Raw genomic sequence first — 23,779 nt, forward strand, 5'->3', positions numbered from 1 at the left:
ATTTCACACATCCATTCACTCATTCAACAAATATTGCTGAACACCTCCTGTTGGATACTATTTTAGGCACTGGGAGCACAAAAGTGAGGGCTTCTCAGATGGCTCAGTGGTAAAGAATCCACCTGCCAATGCAGGAGGCACAGGCTCAATCCCTGAGTCGGGAAGATCCCCTGGAGGAGGGCATGGCAATCCACTCCAGTATCCTTGCCTGGAGAATCCCATGGACAGAGGAGCCTGGCGGGCTACAGTCCATGGGGTTGCAGAGTCAGACAGGACTTAGTGACTAAACACCAACAACAACACAGAAGAGAACTAAACAGAAAAGAATTTCTGCCTCATGCTACTTACATGACAGCCAGTCCATGAACAAATTAAACACGGCATGAGTTACCCACAGAGAGACATACACAGGCCCATCGGAAGACATCAGAGCTCATCACGTCTGGGTAGTCTGAGACGTGATGCCTAGACTGCTTTATAGCAATGAGATTCAGAGGCCTAGAAACTGCATAAGCAGTTCGATGAATCTCACGGATACAGTGCGGAGAGCAAGAGCCAAACGGAAAAAGAGCACGTTACGGGATTCCATTTAATGAACAAAAATAGATCTAATCTATGCTGTTAAAGGTCAGGATAGCGGCTACACACTGGGGTGAGGAGGGGCAGAAATGACCGGAAGAGTGCAGGAGAGGGACCGTCTGGGGTGCTGACAACATGCAGCCCCTTGATCTGGGTGCTGGGTCCGTTCTAATTGTGAAAATTCAGCAAGCTGTATTCCTGGGACACATGCTTTTTTCTGTATGTATCAGTTCAGTTCAGTTGCTCAGTCGTGTCCGACCCCATGGACTGCAGCACGCCAGGCTTCCCTGTCCATCACCAACTCCCAGAGCTTGCTCAAACTCATGTCCATCACGTCGGTGATGCCATCCAACCATCTCATCCTCTGTCTTCCCCTTCTCCTCCTGCCCTCAGTCTTTCCCAGCATCAGGGTCTTTTTCAGTGAGTCAGTTCTTCGCATCAGCTGGCCAAAGTATTTATATTATACTCCAATGAAAGCAGTTAAGAATATTTGAGTATCAGATAGTGATACTGAGAAAAATTATTACAGAGAAAAAATTATTACAGAGAAAAATTAAGTCTGGAACGGGACACGGGGTTGGAGGCGGCACGGGAGGGGAAGGGCATGTTGCTGGTTTTTTTTCCTTCTGTTTTGGGTTTTTCTGGCCTCTTAGCTCCCTGATCGAACCTGCGTTGGAAGGCCTTGTCCTGCACTGTCTTGCATCCCCTCATTGGAAGGCAAAGTCTTAGCCACTGGATCACCGGGAAAGTCCCCGTGTTGCTGTTTTAAACAGAAGGTCTCAGTGATGCTGGGGTGCAGGGGTGGGGAGATGCCGGTGAGAGCTTTTCAGGCGGTGAAAATGCTGAGTGTAAATGCTGAGACCAGGCCTGGAGGCAGGAACACTCTGCACAGAGTAGAATGAACACGCATGGCAAGAGCAGGAAACGAGGTTAGAGTGTTTGAGGGGTGGCCAGCTCTCAGAGGTCCCTGTGGATCATGGTAAGGACAAGGGTGGCCTGCTGATCTGCGAGAACTGGCGAGACCCTTGGGAGGCTCTGAGCTACTGGATTGGAAACAGAATTTAGAGGAGCACAGGCAGAACTGGGAGAGCAGGGAGGAGACTGGGGCAGAAGATGGCAGAAAATGACTTGGCTCTCGTGGCCGTGAAGGTGGTGAGAGGGACAGGATGCGGGTGTGTTTCTAAGGCAGAGCAGACACGGGGGATCAGACAAGGGAGTAAGGAAAGGAGTCAGGCACTTCAGGGGCTTTTTGGTGAGCAGCCAGGAGGCTGGAGTGGGCCCTGATGGGGATGGTGCTGCTGTGGAGCTCCGGGTTTGGGGAAGGCTGTTTTCAGGTGAGGGGTGCCCCTGAGATGTCACAGTAGGCGGCGGGCCCTATGACCTGGGTTCAGGGGGCAGGGCTGGGCTAGAAACTTGGGAGATCTCAGTGTTTAAAATTACAGGGTTGGATGAGGTCACTGAGGGAGCGAGTGTGGTTAAAGAATGAATCAGTCTGAGGACAGAGCCGGGAAAGGGTGGCAGTATGTCCCGGTTTGCTCAGGACAGTCTTGGCCGAGGCCTGTGATCAGTAGTTTCATTAAAGTGAGCTGACTCACGCCTGATCCCCCGACACTCTATGCTTCCTGCTTCTCCCCCAGTCTTAGCTGCTAACATGAGAGACAGTGAACCAAGGTCACACTTTAACACACAGCTAATTAACAACGCCAGCTCTCTTTTTTTCTTTTTAATTTTTTAAAAAATTTTAAACAGTTTAAAAAAAATGAGCGTCTTCAAACTGGCTAGTTACCTTATTTCTAATAATGGTTTGATTTTTTTCATCACAATCCACGGAATCAATATGAAGCTTTAGGAAGGTCATTCTTTGAAAAGTGAAATGGCTGACATGACTGGGAATGCTACTTAATTTTGGTTAAAAAACTTGTGCATTGAAAATAGCATTCTTTTTGAAGTGATAAACCAAACACAAGTTTTAATGATGCTGAACATCATTAAAACAGTGTTCTTACTAAATTAAGAACCCTAGAAAGCTGAAGGGTATTGATGATGCACATCTGTTTTGTAACTGCTTCCAAATAGGCTTCTAAATTACATTCTAACAAAATAACAAGTTGCAGTTGTCAAAATATACACATTACACACACACACAGACAGAGCCTAACCAAACCACAAATTTTCTTTGATGACATTGAGGTTGACTTCAAAGACTGCTGCAGCATGGCTGTGTATTTTTCTCTCTTTGCTGTCATTCGAATTTTAGAATTGTTTGAACCTTTGAAAAACTACTTTGTAAGTCAATTTCAATAATTTACAGTAGTACCTAGCTTTTTTGTACATAATCCCTTTATATTTTGGTTGCATTTTGTTTCAAATCCCTTGGAAATCTTCCTTCAGAATTTTTGATAAACAGTGCCAAAAACTCACAGTTCTGAAGTTTATAGCAAACTGGAATTATTGAAAATGAGGCTTGCAAACAGGAAGATGATTTTTATCCCTATAAAAGCAAAAGAGGAACTGAACAGATTAAATGCTAAGAGCTCAAAGTATACTAGTTTTTTATCTGTTTAAATGTATAGTTAGAATTGGAAAGTCTCCTCTTGCGGGGAAGAATCTTTTTAAGGAGCTTCTATTTTCAGCTGGGTAAATTTAGATCCTGTACTGAAATGGAGTGAAACTGAAACTATTTGTTTTCAGTATCTAAACCTGGCAAAACGTTTCAAATAATTTTGCCTCATAAAACTATCAAAACATAGTAACAGGTGTTGGCAAGGATGCGGAGGAATTGGAACCCTCATAGGTTGTTGGTAGGAGTGCAGAATGGCACAGAACAGTCTGGCAGTTCCTCAGTGGGTAAACTTATAGGTGTACACCCAAGAGAAATGAAAACATATGTCCACACAAGAACTTGTAACTGCTCATAACAACATTATTTGTAATAGCCCAAAAGTAGAAACACCCAATGAACAGATAAACAAAATGTGGTCTAGCCCTACAGTGCAATATTGTTGTTGTTCAGTCACTCATGTCTAACCGTGTGACCCCATGGACTGCAGAACGCCAGGCTTCCCTGTCCTTCACCATCTCCTGGAGCTTGCTCAAACTCATGTCCATAGAGTCGGTGATGCCATTCAACCGTCTCATCCTCTGTCATCCCCTTCTCCTCCTGCCTTCAATCTTTCCCAGCATCAGGGTCTTTTTCAAAGAGTAGGCTCTTCATATCAGGTGGCCAAAGTACTGGAGCTCCAGCTTCAGCATCAGTCCTTCCAATGAATATTCAGGGTTGATTTCCTTTAGGATGGACTGGTTGGATCCCCTTGCAGTCCAAGGGACTATCGAGAGTTTTCTCCAGCACCACAATTTGAAAGCATCGATTATTTGGCACTCAGCCTTCTTTATTATTCAAATCTGACATCCACACATGACTACTGGAAAAATCATAGCTTTGACTATACAGATATTTGTTGGCAAAGTAATGTCTCTGCTTTTTAGTACACTGTCTAGGTTTGTCATAGCTTTTCTTCCAAGGAGGAAGTGTCTTTTAATTTGGGGGCTGCAGTCACTGTCTGCAGTGATTTTGGAGCACAAGAAAATAAAATTTGTCAGTGCTTCTACTTTTTCCCCATCTATTTGCCATGAAGTGATGGGACTGGTTGCCATGATCTTAGTTTTTTGAATGCTGAGTTTTAAGCCAGCTTTTTCACTCTCCTCTTTCACTTTCATCAAGAGACTCTTCAGCTCCTCTTCACTTTCTGCCATTAGTATGGTATTATCTGCATATCTAGGGTTGTTGATATTTCTCCCAGCAATCTTGATTCCAGCTTGTGGAGAAGAAGTTCTGATACATGCTACAACATGGATAAACCTTGAAAACATGTTAAGTGAAAGAAGCTGGTCACAAAAGACCAGACAGTGTATGGTCCCATTGATGTGAAGTGATCGAACAGGCAAATCAATAGATAGGTGGCAGACTAGAGACGCTGGACCCAGGGCTGTTGGAGTGATGTGGGGTTTCTTTGGGGGATAATGAAAATGTTCTCGAGTTGATTGTGATGATGGATACACAACTCTGTGAATATACTATATTATCAATTAAGGGAATTGAGTCAGTTGAGGAACTGCTGCTTTCAAACTGATAAGCAAAAAAAAAAAAAAGGATAAATAAGCACAGGATATACTCAATATCCCGTGACAAACCATAATGACTATGAAAAAGAATGTATACACATATAACTGAATCACTTTGCTATACAGCAGACATTAACACAACATTGTAAATCACTATACTTGAATAAAATAAACTTAAAAAAAAGGGGGGGAAAGCTCACTACTCAGGGATAATCTTTGTTAATCTTTTGTTTTCTGTCCTTCATATGAATGTATCAGGATGTAATGCATTGTAAAATTATACAGCTGTTCCCATTTAGGATATATCTGCTTCCATTCAGAGCTTCCCCCCCCTTTCCTTAGTATTTTATATAGCATTTTCACATCTGTTTGTTGGAGTTCCTATCTTAGGTCACTTGGACATTTCATTGATATTTGTCTCGAGCTCCGCTACATGTTATGTGGTCAGGAAAAATCTGCTCCATCCAATAGAAACCCAACCCACTGTGCAGACGCCTGATACACAGAAGGCATTTAACACCCAGTCCTTGACTGGAATACACAACCAAACAAAATGAGAGCCTGCTGTCCCTCCGTCTCATGAACGACACCCAGAATGCCTGTTCGGTTTTGTGTTCTCTTTTCATAGGTATCGCGCTCCTGAGGTTTTATTAAGATCTTCAGCTTATAGCTCTCCCATCGACGTGTGGGCTGTCGGCAGTATAATGGCTGAACTGTATACATTAAGACCACTTTTCCCAGGGACAAGTGAGGTCGATGAAATCTTTAAGATTTGCCAGGTTTTAGGGACTCCTAAAAAAGTAAGTACTCTTGTCCCTAAGTTGTAACTTTTCATTATTTATAACTTTTGGCAAGCTAGCTGGTATTTGAATTTTTCAAATAGGCTTATGCTTTAACAGTTAATTTTCTTATAATCTTTTTTTTTAAATTGGGATGGAATGAGGATTGCAGAAGCTAGAATTCTATCAGGTTGTGGAAAAATGGTGCTTGCCTCCCTTGAAGAACATAAGGGAGGATTTTCTATATTTAGAGTTCTATATGTTTAACTTCGAGCAGATGACCAGCTGATGGATACAGAGACATCCTTGCTCAGAATCTTTCCTCCTTGTTCTTGAATGTCCATTGGAATCAATTTATTAATGCCAAGTGTCCTAGATTTTATATTCTCTTAACCTTTTCTTGTTTACTTTTATATACCTCTGCCACAGATATTTAATTTCTTGAAATTAGGACTTTTCAATTAACTATTGCACTCAGCTAGACTTCACTTTCTGAGTTGTACTTATTTAATAAGTTTAAATATATATAATTACACCTTACTTGGGTGTGTGCCTCGTACTTAATATTAGACAAGTTAATGCAGCTATTAAAAGTTTAACAAAACTGTCATTTCCCAGCTGTGTGCAGTTTTTGACATTGGAGGCAATGCATTAACATATAATGAGGATCTTTGTAATAGTTATTCTCTTTGTAAATCACTTGTCCTTAGTTGTTCAAACTCACCTGGGTGCCATCATCACAATCGTCATTAACGTTTTGAAATTTATAAAAGTGCCTTCTCATTTTTCCCCTAACTCTTAATTCAGTGTTCTCTCTATACTGTTTGTAGCACTGAGCTAGGTATGCCATTGGCTATTTCGTTTTCACATTTATTTATGAGTCAACACTTCATACATGAGGGATTCTTATATTATTATGTTTGTATTAAACTGATCACTAAAAACAATTTTCTTATTGCTGTCTCTCCCCCACTTATATATTCCTTCAACAGAGTGACTGGCCAGAAGGGTACCAGCTTGCATCCTCTATGAATTTCCGCTTTCCCCAGTGTGTTCCTATAAACCTAAAAACTCTTATTCCCAATGCCAGTAACGAAGCCATTCAGCTTATGACTGAAATGTTGAACTGGGACCCAAAGAAACGACCAACAGCAAGCCAGGTAAGACAAATCTCCTTGGTATAGCTTTTTTTTCTTCTTTTAATTTGAGGTTTTACTATATCTGGGGTATCTTCCTTTGCAGAGACAAGTCTATTTTTGACCAGAGTTTTACCAAGAGAATTAAGCCCTAAAACTTAAGGCACACACTGTACCTAATGAATTAACTTCCAGGCGTGTAAGATTCTTGGAAGGATTGCAAAAAATAGCCACTCCGGTGATTTTCTGTGTTTTGTGGTTCAAATGAGGAACCTACGGAGGTTGAGGCTGAAAGGAATCAATCTCTAATGATAAAAATTCAGGCATGGGACAGGCTAATTAGGAAGCAACTTGTCATGGGTGGTAAAAGAGCATCTCTTCAGTTAGACAGTCTCGTAGAATTTCCACTGCTCTCCTGCTGTTTAGAGGAGTCCTGTTCCCTCCACACAGCACGGTCGTCCCTCCGCGGGAATGGAGCCTCCTCTCTCTGGCTCCCACAGGAGGGCAGCATGTGACACCCACGCTTGGCTTCTTTGTGACTTATACCTTCAGCACCTACAGAGGAACCTTGTCTTGTGGTCTTAAAAACAGTACAGTTTTATCTGCAAATGGCGTAAATTAAAACGTTGTTATGGGCTTTATGGTGGTCTTATTTAACTATTCATTAAGTGTTGAAATAAACCAAATAATGGTTTGGCTTTTTAAAAATTTAATTTGGGAAAATATTTTCTAAAGATCAACTGGAAGAACAGATAGGAAAGAATAACCAAGACAGGCTTGAATGAGAGTAAGTAACTTGGGGGATGGTGGTAAGGGTAGACAGTTTGCCCTTTCAAATATTAAAGTAATCTGTAATGGGACTTCCTGGCAGTCCAGTGGTTCAGATTCCACGTTTCCACCACAGGAAGGGGTATGGGTTCCATCCCTGGTTGGGGAACTAAGAGTCCCACATGCCTCACAGCATGGCCAAAAAAATAAATTGTGTGTATTACAAGAAAGTCATAATCTGTTAAGTGATAGTAATAACAGTGAAGGTGCTGGCATAAGTGTGCTTAGTCGCTCAGTCGTGTCCGAGTCTTTGCAACCCCATGGACTGTAGCCCACCAGGCTCCTCTGTCCATGGGGTTCTCCAGGCAAGAACACTGGAGTGGGTTGCCATTCCCTTCTCCAGGGGATCTTCCCGACCCAGGGATCCATCCTGGGTCTCTGGCATTGCAGGAAGATTCTTTACCATCTGAGCCACGCTAGTACTCGTGTGGAGAAGGAAAAGGCAACCCACTCCAGTGTTCTTGCCTGGAGAATCCCAGGGATGGGGGAGCCTCGTGGGCTGCCGTCTGTGGGGTCGCACAGAGTCAGACACGACTGAAGTGACTTAGCAAGCAAGCAAGCACTCGTGTATTATTATTATAACAGTAATGCTGTTATTAATTAATGACAATAACTAATATTTATTGAGCAGGGGCTTTATGTAAAATTTCTGACAGTCCTCACAAAAACTCTATTAGGTACACATTATCACTGCTTAAAAATAAATAAACTGAGGAACTCCGACATTGCATAATTTGTGCAATGTTGTATAGTCAATAATTGGTGGAAGTGAGATATTGTTAATTAAGGTAAATGGCAAAAGGCACAGTCACAAAATATTTTAATAGGGTCATTTTCTATTAGGAATTCTCATAGTTTAATACATTTTGAGTGGTAATAGGCTTTTCTGTTTTCATTTTTTATAAATACATGTGTATTTACAGACTTAACAGCTTCTGCAACTGTAAGTATCTATGCCAGTAACTTCACTGTTGTAATTACTATCACTTAACAATTATTTTTTATGGTAAATACAATTTACTTTTTTTTTTTTTTGCCACACCATATGTATGTATATGAAAGGTAATGTAAATGAAAGACTAAAAAGAAATACTAAAAAGAAAAGCATCAAAATGTGAGCAGTAGTTTTCTCTTTGGTGTTGGCTTTAGAGATAATTTTAATTTCTTCTTGAGAACTTTCTATACATTGCTTATTGTATGCAATCAGTATTCCCTCAACAAACAGGAAAAAAATGTTATTATTTTTAAAGATTTCCTGTTTCTTTAAGGATGGTAGCTGGTATCTTAAAGGGGAAAAGTTACAGATGAAGCTTTGAAATTGCAAAACACACTCTTATAAATGTGTACATTCTTGCCTGAGTAATACTGACATGCTAATTAATGAGACTACTTGATTCAGAATTTGCCTCCTGGCTGCCAGGCACTGATGTATTTAAATCATCTACAGTGGTTGAGTTCCACCAAGCAGTGTCTGTGTAATTAACACATGCATGGGGTGTGGTAGGGGACAGAACGAAGTGTCTAAGGGGAAAACTCAGAATAAAACTCCCCCCGACTTCTGCCAAAACATACCTCCCTGCCCTTAACCTCTGTCTTGTTCACTATTTCAGTGCCAGGCTTTTCAGTGGAAGCAGGGAGACATAGTTCGGGAGAGGTTAAGTTCTGGATGCTGCCTCTATTCCTTCAAAATCTGCCCTTGCGCACCTAAGAAGTTCACTGTGGGTCATGGTTCTGCCTCTACATGGCGGGTGGGGACTGGCTTAGGGCAGGAGGTGCAGGAGAACTGGACTTGGTTATCTTAAGGAGCCACCCTCCACCAACACACACATACACACACACACACACACACACACACACACACAAAAATAGAACTGGGAACTTCCCTCCCCATCCAGACATGTAATACTGACAAAGATCTATATGTACAGCTGAGCTGCAGATAAACCTTCAGACAGCCTCCAGACCAATTGTCATCAACCCCGGTGTCGTTAAGTCATTTAGTCGTGTCCCGCTCTTTGTGACCCCAGGCTCCCCTGCCCTTCACCAACTCCCAGAGCTTGCTCAAACTCATGTCCATCGAGTCGGTGATGCCATTCAACCTTCTCATCCTCTGTCGTCCCCTTCTCCTCCCGCCTTCAATCTTTCCCAGCATCAGGGTCTTTTCCGATGTTGGCTCTTTGCATCAGGTGGCCAGAGTACTCCGTGGTATTCCTGACATTTTTGACCCAATGATTCTTTGCTGAGGGGACGGGTTGGGGGCGGGCTGTCCTGTTCGTTGTAGGATACTTAGCGGCATTCCTGCAGCATGCCTAGACACCAGGAGCACTCCCCATCCCCTGAATTTGTGACAATAAAAAATATCTCCTAAGGGGCAAAGTCTCCCCAGTCCAGAACCCCTGCTCAAGACTGTGTCACCCAATCATCAGGTCCCCCCACCCAACTTCCACGTAATAGCAGCAGTTTGATGACCGATCCAATTAAATAGTGACCATTTTTACTAGTATTTTCTCTCTTGTTTTAACTAGTATTTTTATATTCTATCCCCTAAGTAATCTTCTCTTTGCTGGCATATTGTTAAATTAGGCTTTATAAGTATGTGTTTGTTATTGTCTTTCTTAGAATTTTTTTATTGCTAGTCAATATGGAGTTATAGTTACAATAACCCTGAATTTTATATGATGGTAGAGTTTTTCATTAAAAACAAACTATGTAGAAGGCTTTCTTAACTCATTTCTCTTAATGCCTTTATGGGGTCTAAACCATTATCAGTATCTACCATTTTGGTTTGAATTTTTTTCAAATTCAGCCAATGTTACAAGCTAGAGTTTGTTTTCATATGAAGTCTTTAAAAGAACATTTGCTTTTACATTGACTGGATGTGAAAATTACTGAATGTGAGTCTTAAATTCTTCCTACTAACATGTACTTTTTCAATTTTTAAATGAAATTTAGTTCTCAAATTATTTTTTCCTGGGTATCTTTTTAAAGTCATCACATAAGGGAAAAGGTGGATGCTCTGTAAATCTTTGAAACTTACCCAGACGAGTGATACATGCCTAGCCCAATGCCGGATGGTAGTGTATATGCAGTAAATTTAGGAGAAACCATTTTTCATTTGTTATTTCCATGCTGCTACAGGCCTTGAAACACCCATATTTTCAAGTTGGTCAAGTATTAGGCCCTTCCTCACATCATTTGGAATCGAAACAGCCTTTAAATAAGCTTGTGCAACCACTCGAACCAAAGCCATCTGCAGCAGATCCAGAACCTCAGCCTCTGCCGGACATAAACGACCAGGCTGCCGGACCGCCCCAGCTGAAGAACAGCCACCAGCCACTGCGGTCTATCCAGCCGCCGCAGAACGTGGGTGTCCAGCCAGCACCCAAACAGCACAGTCAGCAGAAAAGGCCGCCAACCCTCTTTCCAAGTATCGTCAAAAGCATGCCCACCGTAAGTAGCCCAATATGACACTTTGGATGGTTTGGTTCCACTAGGATTTCCTTTCTAGGCATTCTCTCAGTGTCGGGGAAGATATAAAAGATGTTTGTCTGTTTCGTTTATCAGTACAGACCCAGAACCCAGAACAGTGTCTAAAAGTGAAAGTGTGAGTTGCTCAGTCCTGTCCAACTCTTTGTGACCCCATAGACTGTAGCCCACCAGGCTCTCTGTCCATGGCATTCTCCAGGCAAGAATACTGCAGTAGGAAGCCATCCCCTTCTCCAGGGGATCTTCCCAATCCAGGGATCAAACCCCAGGTCTCCTGCATTTGCAGGTAGACCCTTTACGATCTGATCCACCAGAGAAGCTGTCTGGCACATGGTAAATTCTCAACAAATATCTGTTGAATGAATAAATAAGTAAATGTCCACACTGATTTTGAACCACCCTGAGGGTCTTAAGGAGTCCACGTTACCTTTCAGACAATTCTGACTACTAGAAAGTTCTTCCTCACAGTGAACGAAAATCTGGTTTCAAAAAAAAAATTTTTTTTTTATGTGGGCCATTTTTTAAAGTTTTTATTGAATTTGTTACAGTATTGTTTCCATTTTCTGTTTTGGTTTTGTTTTGGCCGGGAGGCACGTGGAATCTTGGCTCTCAGACCAACGATCAAACCCATAGCCCCTGCATTTGAAGGCAGATTTTTAACCACCAGGCTACCAGAGAAGTCCTTGGTTTCTGTAGCTTTTAATAAAAGTGAATCAGTCTTTCAGAAAGGCAGCCTTCAGATACTGGAAAGGCAGCCTTACCTTACCTGCCGTTTTCTCCAGGAGAAACACACCCCCAGTTCCCTCTCAGGCTCCGCTGGAACTCACTGATGGCTGACTCCCCGAGTCCCCTCCCTGTCCTTCGTTCCCCTTCTCCAGAACTAGCGGCAGAGAGCAGGTAGGAAATACCTGTGGTGGGTGAATCACCACCACAGTTCCGGAACGGTGTTCACTCACGCATCAAGGGTTATCTTTTTTTTTTCCCCTTCAAAGGCACATAAAATGGTGACTCGTACCGGGAGGGAAAGATAAGGAAATTCAGTCGTAGCTACTCAGCGCCTTGCACTATGCAGCCCCCGTGTGCATTCCCAAAGTGACCTGAACAATTTACCGCCTTTCCTTCCTAGCACGCTGTCTCTTTTAGTAACTGCCGTTAGTCTTTGCCCTCAGCTGGTACCAAACTTACTACTGTAGAGTTCGTAAAAATCCACCTGCTACTTTATAAAAGTTATTAATGCTTTCCCTTTTCCAATCTTCTCAGACATAAGACGACTAGATGTTACTGGCGTTGTTCAGCAGCTCCTAACATAGAGTTCAACTGAAATACGAGTCTCGGGCTCAGACAAGGATAACTTTGATTAACTCTGCCCATCTGAGGCTTTGGATCTCCTTGTTCTCCTTAGTCTGGAGCTCATTCTCTCTCAAACACCACTTTTTGTTCATCACCCATCACTATGGCACCATGAGCTTCAAGCAATGGCATATCCACTCTTTAAGCATCTTCTTGCTTCACATGCAGCTGAATTTGCTGACCTTGCTTCCAAATTCCCAATTCTCAGTCACCTTTTACATGAGTTTACGTGAGCCCCAGAACACCCACGTTAATCTGAATAAAACCGCCTTGTTGTCTGCCCCAGCCTAGGTCTTCCTCATTCCTTATTAATGGAGCCACCCCTCTGAGAAGCCAGGCTCGCGCTGTGAAGTCACGCCTGCCTCTCCTTCTCTGTGTCCTGTAGGACCACACTCGGTGACTTAAGACAGAACCTGACCCCTTGTGGCTTAAACCAGGAGGGGTGTTTTTCTCTGATAGCAAGAAGGCGGGTGGTGGACCAGCCAGGGCTGGTGCCGCTTGTAAAGAGCACCGGACTGCCCTGTCTCCCTGTCCCCACCACCACGCTCAGCGGGGGGCTCCCGGTCCCATGGATGGCTGCTGCTCCCTGGGGTGGTGTCTGCCATCCCCAAGGGGGCAAGCGTGAAACACACAGGCACACGCCACCAGCAGAGCCTAACGCTGGCCCTCCTGGAAGCCCCTCCCAACAGATGCGCACTTCATCTCACTGGCTAGATCGTGTCCCCTGGGTACACAGAGCTGCGAGGGAGGCTGGCATTTTGTTTTAGCTATTTTACATGGGCAGACTGCCGCCCAGAAGAGAATCCTAGGAAGGAGACAGAGGAGGGTGGCTACTGAGGGGGCAACCAGCAGTGTCTGCCACACTCACCTTGACCTCTGTTCAGAGAGACACTGAGTCCACACCTTTTATTCCTTGTTAACAGAAGCGTGTGCTTTCTCGAGCATTCCAGCCACGATGAATCTGCTGTCCTTGTCACTGCATGCCACTCTAACTGCAAAGGCCTCCTCTCTGAGGAGCCTGACCTTTCCCAAAAAGGGCCTTTATCACATGACTTTTTTTAGCTCAAAAACATCCAGCGTTCTCCGTGGTCCAGAGGACAGCTGCCATGTCTTAGGGATTCATGCAGTCCTGCATCACAGAGCACCCGTCTGTCTTTACAGCCTCGTCCTCCAACAGCACAACACATCCAGTCCACTCAACTCCGTCTACATTTTCTCCCCAGAACACCCACTGACACTTCTCTATTAAAAAGATATACTTCATCCATTTCCTTTTCCAAACTGTAGAATAACAACAACAATACCTAACATACCTAATACAGTCACACTTACGTGCAAGGAAGTGAAAGTCGCTCAGTCGTGTCCAACTCTTTGTGACCCCATGGACTATACAGTCCATGGAATTCTCCAGGCCAGAATGCTGGAGTGGGTAGCCTTTCTCTTCTCCAGGGAATCTTCCCCACCCCAGGGCTCAAACCCAGGTCTCTCACATTGCAGGTGGATTCTTAACCAGCTGAGCCACCAGGGAAGCCCATACAGGCAAGGGCCCCTGCTAAAAACTTTTGATATATTTTACTATCAAATCCAAAACCACTAAGATATGAACACTGTATCCCCCCCACACACACACCACCATTTAAGGGGAAGGAAACTAAGGCTTTGAAAAGTTAGGTCATTTGCCCAAATAGCCACCCACGGGAGTTTTCTAGATTACACGTCAACGAAGACTCAGCTCTGATCCTGAGTACTCAAGCCTCCCGCAACCCAGGTTCACGGAGATCTTTCTCAACAGCCTATCACACTTTTAACCTGCGCTGCCTTTGTCAGCGTCTTAAAACACTGCGTGCCCGTGTGTCTCCTTAATTGTGGAAAGCCCCTTGAGGACGGGGACAGGCAGCGCCGAATGTGGCAGCCTGCACACAGTAGGCCCTCGGCCCCTGATTAAAGACGGCGACGCTGCTTTCCCACCACAGAAGCCGGGCGGCGCCCTGGGCCACAAAGGCGCCCGGAGGCGCTGGGGCCAGGCCGTGTGCAAGGCTGGAGACGGCTGGGCAGACCTGGAGGACAGCGACTTTGGAGCCTCCCACTCCAAGAAGCCAAGCATGGGCTCGTCCAAGGAGACGAGGAGCAAGGAGTCTCCGTTTCGGTAAGGGAGGGCTCACGTTTTCTCAGGAACGTATATTTTCAGCCCGCATCAACTTGACTCTACTCATTAAGCGCAAATGAGTGTAGATGGCAAAAGGTAAGAAGTAGCTTGGTGGTGTTTTCTTCTCTCAAACCCAGATCTCTGCGCTTCCCTCTGGGGAAGTTTAGACCCCTGACTCCGCACAGGAACGAGTCTCGGGATCACTGGCTGAGGGTGTGGGGTGAGGGGTTATCAGGTGCAGCGTTGAGTGTGCCCCCGCTGAATTACGATCCACCATCACTGCCCTTTGAAGCCCACACGCCTCTTTGCAAAAAGCCAAGCACAATCTACAAAGGTCATGGTTTCCTCTGCCAGTAGTGTTCAGAGTGGATCATTTGCTTGCTGCTCTGAACATTTTTGCTCGTTTTCTGGACTTTTCTTGAAAGCTTGATATCTCTAGCAGTCTCTTTTTAAATTTTTAATTGGAAGATAATTACTGTACAATATTATGATGGTTTCTGCCCGACATCAACATGATTACATGTGTCCCCTCCCTCTTGAACCTCCAGTAGGGCTGTTTCTCATGAAGGGTCTCCCGGTGTCCAGGGCCACCCCAAAGCTGTGGCCAGTGGTTCAGAGAGGACCAGTCACCTGAGTGTCCATCTCCCAGGGGGTCAAGTGGGTGGGGATCTCCCAGGGGTGAGCATGGAGGCCGGGGATCAGACAGGTGACAAGAGCAGCCAGTGTGGCCAGGCCTCCACAGAGGAGCCGGGAGAAGGTTGTGGTGAAGGGCCACATGCAGAGCAACAGGCAGCAAAAAAAACACAAAATCACAGCCGTCTCCTCTGGCAGTGATGGCCGCTGCTCAGAGAAATGGCCTCTGCGCTAGACAGAGCCAGGCCGGCACGCCGAAGGCCTGCGTTCGGGCACCAAACCGGGGCCTGGGGAAGCGGGCGTGGTGGGCAGCGTGGGTCCCTTCTCCCGGCATGTCTCACCAACGTGTTATTTCCCTGCCGGGCATTAGGCTCACCGGAAGTTTTGTCTGGGATCTCTCCTAGCCCTTCTTCCCACTGCAGCCCTCCTTAGCCCAGCCCAAAGTGTTTCCCAACACCCTCGTGGAGCCGCACCCCCGGAGTAGACGGGTGGACACGGCTGAGAGTCTCTCCCCTTTCAACACAACATCTTGCCACATCCTGAAGCCACAGCTGCCGCAGGTGTAGACAAAAAAAAACGGAAACACACTGTACTCAGGGCGATTGCTGCTTAGTTCTAAAATCTTTGTGCTGTACGCTGTCCAGTATCGGGAACGATTTCTGTGCACTGCAGTGTCTCTGCTCAGCCGGAGTTGACACTCGGGGCGTCTTATCAGAAACCAGTGGCGGGTCTGAAAAGGTGTGCAGAGGGTGGGGAGCGCCGAGCGGCTCACCTTGCTCTCCCCCACCCGGTGACACCCCTTCGTGTTGACTTTCGAGGCTTCCAGAGTCGGTGCCCGCGGGCTCCAGCTACTCAACGAGGGAAAACAAGAGCTTACCTGCTGCTGTTACCCTGAAATCAGATTCGGAACTGTCAGCTGCTTCCACGGCCAAACAGTACTATTTGAAACAGTCAAGATACCTTCCGGGTAAGTAGAGACCACAAAGTGTTTCCTGGTGGTGAAAGCATGCTAGCAGGTCATGCTCCAGGGCCTCTGAGTCTTTGACCAAAGGGCGCCCGTGACCCGCCGCTGCAGCCCTCCGCTGGCCTGCCTGTCACCAGGTACTGTTCTGGACCTTCTGCCTCTGTGAAATGGGCTCAAGGAACGCCTGGGAGCCGCAAGTCAAGATGATGAGTATGCTAGAGAAATACCACCCTCCCCACCAAAGCTGCGCCTTCATAAACGCAAAACTTTATTCAGACAGTTCTGCAGTCCCATTACAAGTTTTTTTTTTAAACAGATAGAATTTATATATGTTCCCTAAATAATCTGATGTGTGCTTTTAAAAGATCATCTAGCTGCTAGGTAGACCACGCTTAGGGGCTCAAAAGGGGTCGGGGGACTGGTCGCGGGCCTGCTGCCCATATCTGGGTAGAGAGGGCGAAGACTTGTTCTGGGACTGAAGTCCTTAGGACCGTGGTGAGAGGAGTGGGAATTATTAAGACCATAAGAGAGGGTGCACTTTGGAAAAGTGCAAAGGCCCCAGTCAGTGTCAGTTCTGGTGTTGAAACCATGAGGAGGTTCTGTTCTGACTGCGAGAGCAGGGGTGTAACAGGGTTTTCCGAACACAGATTCCTGGGGGACATTTTTCCTTTTTTTTTTTAAACTGAATCCACCTCACTGAAATAAAATCAGTGATTGTTATCTATAGAAGTTCGCCCTCTGGTGGTGGGAAAGGCGATTGTAAATTTTTCAGCAGAGGATAGTATTAGTGGCTCAGTCATCTCCTGACTCTTTGCCACCCTGTGGACTGTAGCCCATAAGGCTCCTCTGTCCATGGGATCCCCCAGGCAAGAATACTGGAGTGGGTTGCCATTTCGTTCTCCAGGGGATCTTCCCGAACTGGGGATCAAACCCGGGTCTCCTGCATCGCAGGCAGATTCTTTTAGCATCTGAGCTGCCGGGGCAGAGGATAAATGGATCCCAAACACCCTTTTCCCAGTTCTGCTTGTTTCCTAATGTAGTTTTCAAGTTATTTCAGGGTATCTGAGACCTGTCTGATTGTTTCCTTTTTAACCAGAAAGCTCTAACCAATTCTGCTTACTCTGGGTCAGAAGCATGGCTGTAAATTGAAGCTTAAGAAACACAGATAATCACGATGGTGTGATCACTCACCTAGAGCCAGACATCCTGGAATGTGAAGTCAAGTGGGCCTTAGAAAGCATTACTACGAACAAAGCTAGTGGAGGTGATGGAATTCCAGTTGAGCTATTTCAAATCCTGAAAGATGATGCTGTGAAAGTGCTGCACTCAATATGCCAGCAAATTTGAAAAACTCAGCAGTGGCCACAGGACTGGAAAAAGTCAGTTTTCATTCTAATCCCAAAGAAAGGCAATGCCAAAGAATGCTCAAACTACCACACAATTGTACTCATCTCACACACTAGTAAAGTAATACTCAAAATTCTCCAAGCCAGGCTTCAACAGTATGTGAACCGTGAACTTCCAGATGTTCAAGCTGGTTTTAGAAAAGGCAGAGGAACCAGAGATCAAATTGCCAACATCCGCTGGATCATCGAAAAAGCAAGAGAGTTCCAGAAAAACATCTATTTCTGCTTTATTGACTGCCAAAGCCTTTGACTGTGTGGATCACAATAAACTGTGGAAAATTCTGAAAGAGACGGGAATACCAGACCACCTGACCTGCCTCTTGAGAAACCTGTATGCAGGTCAGGAAGCAACAGTTGGAACTGGACATGGAACAACAGACTGGTTCCAAATAGGAAAAGGAGTTCGTCAAGGCTGTATATTGTCACCCTGCTTATTTAACTTCTATGCAGAGTACATCATGAGAAACGCTGGGCTGGAAGAAGCACAATCTGGAATCAAGACTGCCGGGAGAAATATCAATAACCTCAGATATACAGATGACACGACCCTTATGGCAGAAAATGTAGAACTAAAGAGCCTCTTGGATGAAAGTGAAAGAGGAGAGTGAAAAAGTTGGCTTAAAGCTCAACATTCAGAAAACTAAGATCATGGCATCTGGTCCCATCACTTCATGGGAAATAGATAGGGAAACAGTGGAAACAGTGTCAGACTTTATTTTTGGGGGCTCCAAAATCACTACAGATGGTGATTGCAGCCATGAAATTAAAAGACGCTTGCTCCTTGGAAGGAAAGTTATGATCAACCGATATAGCATATTAAAAAGCAGAGACATTACTTTGCCAACAAAGATCCATCTAGTCAAGGCTATGGTTTTTCCAGTGGTCATGTATGGATGTGAGAGTTGGACTGTGAAAAGAGCTGAGTGCCGAAGAATTTATGCTTTTGAACTGTGGTGTTGGAGAAGACTCTTGAGAGTCCCTTGGACTGCAAGGAGATCCAACCAGTCCATCCTAAAGGAGACCAGTCCTGGGTATTCATTGGAAGGACTGATGCTGAGGCTGAAGCTCCAGTACTTTGGCCACCTCATGTGAAGAGTTGACTCATTGGAAAAGACCCTGATGCTGGGAGGGATTGGGGGCAGGAGGAGAAGGGGACGACAGAGCATGAGATGGCTGGATGGCACCACTGACTCAATGCACATGAGTTTGGGTAAACTCCGGGAGTTGGTGATGGACAGGGAGGCCTGGAGTGCTGCGATTCATGGGGTCACAAAGAGTCAGACACGACTGAGCGACTGAACTGAAGAAACACTCAAAATTAGAATGAATTGTTTGCAATCTAAACTTGAGCCTTACTGTACCCTGTTCTGACACGTTCTGTCTCAAAGATGGCCCCTCTAGAGCTGGGTGAGAATTGAAACTAGAATTGAGCTCAGCTCAGTCACTTGGACAAACATTTATTGAGCACCTACTGTGAGCCAGCAGAGAACAGATACACAAAAGTGACCTTTGACATTTATTTATGGTCCATAGTTACTCATTGAATATCTTCAGGAATAACAGAGAATATTACTTTTGGGCCCCACCTTTTTTTTTTTCAACTGTAAAGCCAAGTATTAAGGTCTTATTAAGCATCAACCTTCAGGATCATGGGAGCTCCAGAAATGTGCCATGTAATTTCAGGGCAGCATGACATTATACTACAAGGACTGGCAGATCTGTGACACTGGCCTTCAGGGAGAGAGACACAAGAGTCACAGTTACTGACCTGCTGCTGACCGGCTGTGAACTGGAGCGCGACTCTGCGGTTCTGTTTTGTTTCTTACGGTGGGACTGTGGTCATCAGCTCGCCCTGTAAGCCTTAGGTACTTAATGATCTCAAGGTAGTTGCTGCAAATAGAGTGTACGGAGGACATGCTAACCAGCTCTGGGACGCCCTCTGGTCTCACTCCCGGTTCCGGCACTTTTGAAACCTGGCTCTGGTGGACCCTTCTCGAGTCTCATCGTCACATACAGTCCTTCCTTCTACCTGGTGAATCCAGCATCCTGTGTCATTTCTGTGTGTGCCCCTCCCACCTGTATTTTCAATTTCTTAGCAAGACATGAATTCTGGGATCTGCCACCCGCTCGCCCCCCACTCCAGCCCCATTCAGGCCAGGTCCCATTCCCCCCACCCTCCTCCATCCTTGGGATTGGCTCCAGGTTTTTTCCCTTCCAGAAACGCACTTCCCTACCAACTACCAAGTCCCCAGCATGATTCACATTTCAGCTTTAAAGTACCTTTTTAAAATAAAGACTGGCTTAGTTGCTTCTGTTTTTTGTCCCCTCGGCATGAGATTCTTCTAAATAATCCCCACACTGCTAATTGCTTCTCTACAGCTGTTGATGTCTCCCTTTTTATCAGAGTAGATTGTAAGCAGAGACGGCTATGGCACCCCACTCCAGTACTCTTGCCTGAAAAAACCCATGGACGGAGGAGCCTGGTGGGCTGCAGTCCATGGAGTCGCTAAGAGTCAGACACGACTGAGCGACTTCACTTTCACCTTTCACTTTTATGCATTGGAGAAGGAAATGGCAACCCACTCCAGTGTTCTTGCCTGGAGAATCCCAGGGACGGGGGAGCCTGGTGGGCTGCCATCTATGGGGTCGCACAGAGTCGGACACGACTGAAGCGACTTAGCAGCAGCAGCAGCAGATGGTAAGAGCCACAAGGGCAGAGACGGGTCTGTTCTGTTCACCACTTTTTCCCCAGTGCCACACACACTGCCTGGCATGCGGGAAGTGCTCGGTAAATATTTGCTAACTGACTTTTTAACTTCCTTTGAGAGGAGGGATGATAGTAGAGTGATTTCTGCATCTCTTTAAGACTGTTTAGTTTAAGAAGGTGGTCTAGAAAAGCCTGTAAACTAATACATGTTTTAAAATTCTACATTTTGTCTATTTCCAAGAAAACTGAAATCTTTAAAAAGACAAAGAATTGAAGCAGTTACCTTCAAAAGTGTAGTATGTATGTCCTTTTAAGAACTCGGAGTATTGCAAGGCTAATTGTCTTAAAATAACTATTCAGGGCTCATTCTTTGTTGAACTATAAAAAATGTTCACCTAGATAGATTTGTAGTTTTTCCCCCTGACCTGATACCTTCATTGTGGGTAAATATTTAAAGATGTTTTTAACCTGAGTAATTGCTACTTGGTGCATCTTCTTTATTGTTGGGTAATTGCTTATTGTAGTTCTATTTGTAGGTATTTTATTAGAAACCAAAATCCATAAGGAGCTACATCCTATAATAAAGGGAAATGATTTACCTGATGGAGTGTTTCCTTAGAGAACTGATGATAAGTAACCTTGAGGCTCAAGTCAGAACCACCAGGAGTGTTTCTGGCTTTAAAACCGGGGATATTATATGTCTCAGAAACGTGAAACCTTGCCAAGAAGCTCTGTGAAAAGCCAGAGCCTGTATCACCTGGGGCCAGCTTCTGACTCACTACATTAGTGGTAGAGAACCCTACACATACAACCCAGAGGCTTAGACAGTGTAATGTCTCTGGTGTCTCCTAAACTGAACCAAATTTAATTATCAGTAAAAAGACAGTAAGTTCAGGAAGTGTTCAAATCTCTTTAAAACATATTAAGCCAACACCTTCTGGCCACTGGGTAACAAAGGCTGATTCCACCTTTCCCAGATTTTGGAAAATCATAAATAAATTGTTGAGATTTTACTGTATCTGACATGCAAATAAGCTTGCCAGATGAATCTTTATGTGTACTTTCCAACTTCTCAGTTCCCCTGGGTTCTTGGCCACATGTCTGTTTTTCCAGCTGAATCCAGAATGTTTTCCCAGCTTGAAACCAACCAAGAAGGGTCTGGCGTAGATCGCACACTCAAAATGAGTGAGTGACATGGAAGTGTCTTTTGGAAGATTTTTGTGCCATCTCAGTTTTTACGAAACATTTAGCAGGAAATGTCCAATGTTTATTTGCATTAAAAAAAAAAAAAAAAAAACACCTTACATTTCTAAAAGACACTGTGAGGATTCCAGGTTATTGTATTGAGGGTTAGGAAGGTGTCACATAGCAAATATTTGCTATCCTACAGCCAAAATTTATTTCCATTCCCCCAAGTTATTTCTAGTCTTAGTTTTAATGTATATTTCTCCTTCAAGTTTACAATCGCACTCTAACCTCTGAAATGACTGTTTTGTCCTTCTAAGGTGTCAACCCCAAGAACGTGTCCATGGTTGCCAGTGGAAAGGATATGAACCCGTATGTCTGGAACAACCGGTTGTTTCCTAAGTCACTGGGACCCTTGGGGGCAGAACTTGCTTTCAGAAGGAATAACACAGGTAAAGCAAGATTGCATCCAAAGTATGAATTTGCATCATTCTCCTTCTGCAGATTTTTACTTTTAAATGTACTGGCTGCCTTCTTCCAACCAAGGTGGCTTTGGGGGCAAAGGAGGGTTTCCAGCTGGTCCTCAGCATGGAGAGTTTTCAGGAAATCACTAGCTAGATCTTAACTTCTCTGTGGGTTCTTTCCTAAAAGATCTGCCTGAGCAGGGGTCTCTTTTCTCCTGTTTTACAAAAGAAAAGACTTGTCAGCACTCACACCCACCACTCAGGTGTGAAAATATCTGGGGTGCCAGTCAAAGGGCAATTTGATGTCTTGGTGTCAGTGTTGAGACAGTGAGTCCCTCTGATGACTGGGGGACAGATTCTTTTTAAGTCTGTTTCCATTTCTTGTAAAAAAAAAAAAACAGAAGGTGAACCTGAGTTACAGCTGAATGATAATTAAAAATCATTCTTAGAACTAATACAATACTGTATTAGTTCCACTGTACTCCAACATAAAATTTAAAAACAATTTTAGATCATTTTTTATGAGATCACTGTGTGATATTTGGTAACTCTGAACAGAGTTCAAAGACTACAATCATAAAGCTGTAACTAAACACCTTTCATTTCCTACTATGCATTTATGAGATTTCTTGTTACTTACCATCTTAAAAAAAATTAAAGCTGAATTCTGTCTGATTTTAGCAATAAATAATATTTATTTGGGCTTCCCTGGTGGCTCAGCAGTAAAGAATCCATCTGCAATGCAGGAGATGGGAGTTCAATCTCTGGGTCGGGAAGATCCCCTAGAGGAGAGCATGACAACCCACTCCAGTATTCTTGCCTGGGAAGTCCCATGGCCAGAGGAGCCTGGCAGGCTATAGTTCATGGGGTCTCAAAGAGTCAGACACGACTGAGCATGCTGTATTTATTTATGGATACATGAACCACTTGTATAAGGTTCTATCTTTCTCATTAAGAGATGAATTTCAAAAAAACATCCAGCCTTTCATTTTTAATAATAAAGTTTTATAATATTCACCTTTTTGATTAATTATATACAATGAATCATTCTAACTAATACAGAAAAAAATTTTTTAATATACTTATGGTTGGTTACGAGACCCTTTTTTAAAGGTTTTAATCTATACATATTTTTGACTGGTTAAAGACTTTTAAATCTATGTTTGGATAAAATGAGTTGACATATGAATAAAAATAAAATTTTAGAGAGAAAAGAGATTCATGTGAAATTCTCTGTCACAAAGGACTGTGGTCACGTATTTCTTAAGTCAGAATTGCTGCTGCTGCTGCTGCTGCTGCTGCTGCTAAGTCACTTCAGTCGTGTCCGACTCTGTGTGACCCCATGGACGGCAGCCCACCAGGCTCCCCCGTCCCTGGGATTCTCCAGGCAAGAACACTGGAGTGGGTTGCCATTTCCTTCTCCAGTGCATGAAAGTGAAAAGTGAAAGTGAAGTCGCTCAGTCGTGTCCGACCCTCAGCTACCCCATGGACTGCAGCCCACCAGGATCCTCCGTCCATGGGGTTTACCAGGCAAGAGCACTGGAGTGGGGTGCCACTGCCTTCTCCATAAGTCAGTACTGGTGAGGGTTAAATCACTATGGTTTAGGTTCCATTGGTTGTATTTAAGAGAGAGATGTAATAGTTTATTTTTAAATATCTATAATCACACTAGGCCAGAAGGTATATCCTTTGGCATTGCTAAGACTTATGGTGAAACATTTTAGATAGCAGCTGAAAGTGAGCTCTTTTTTAGAAAGGAAATGTAGGTGGTATTGGATCAAGAGGGAGAGGGCCACTGTTGTAGCAGCTGAGGAGTTCTGAGTGCCATCACATACTCTGACAGCTCACAGGCTTTCTCCCTGCTGTGGAGACTCAACTTATCCATCTAACAGTGCTGAGATGTCCGACACTGCAGCTCTGCAATTTCCTTCTTTTTTTCTCAGTTACTTAAAAATAGTATTTGCTGGACCGACTGGTTGAATACAGTCAAATGA

General features: G+C 44.3%; 1 protein-coding gene across 5 annotated transcripts in view; it reads left to right on the plus strand.

The window, feature by feature from the left end:
- MAK (male germ cell associated kinase) overlaps positions 1 to 23,779 on the plus strand; it is a 51,444-nt gene that overhangs the window by 20,506 nt on the left and 7,159 nt on the right. For all 5 annotated transcript variants that reach the window (XR_011563504.1, XM_070778418.1, XM_019986227.2 and 2 more), the window contains exons 7-12: positions 5,330 to 5,501; positions 6,473 to 6,640; positions 10,583 to 10,894; positions 14,254 to 14,426; positions 15,878 to 16,026; positions 21,642 to 21,773. Coding sequence is in view for 4 of the 5 variants with exons in the window: in XM_070778418.1 (XP_070634519.1) it covers positions 5,330 to 5,501; positions 6,473 to 6,640; positions 10,583 to 10,894; positions 14,254 to 14,426; positions 15,878 to 16,026; positions 21,642 to 21,773 (1,106 nt within the window). In the remaining variant the exon portion in view is untranslated. The remainder of the gene's footprint in view (positions 1 to 5,329; positions 5,502 to 6,472; positions 6,641 to 10,582; positions 10,895 to 14,253; positions 14,427 to 15,877; positions 16,027 to 21,641; positions 21,774 to 23,779) is intronic.

Source organism: Bos indicus, chromosome 23 (genome assembly GCF_029378745.1).
Source record: "Bos indicus isolate NIAB-ARS_2022 breed Sahiwal x Tharparkar chromosome 23, NIAB-ARS_B.indTharparkar_mat_pri_1.0, whole genome shotgun sequence".
In the NCBI taxonomy this organism is placed as follows: domain Eukaryota; kingdom Metazoa; phylum Chordata; class Mammalia; order Artiodactyla; family Bovidae; genus Bos; species Bos indicus.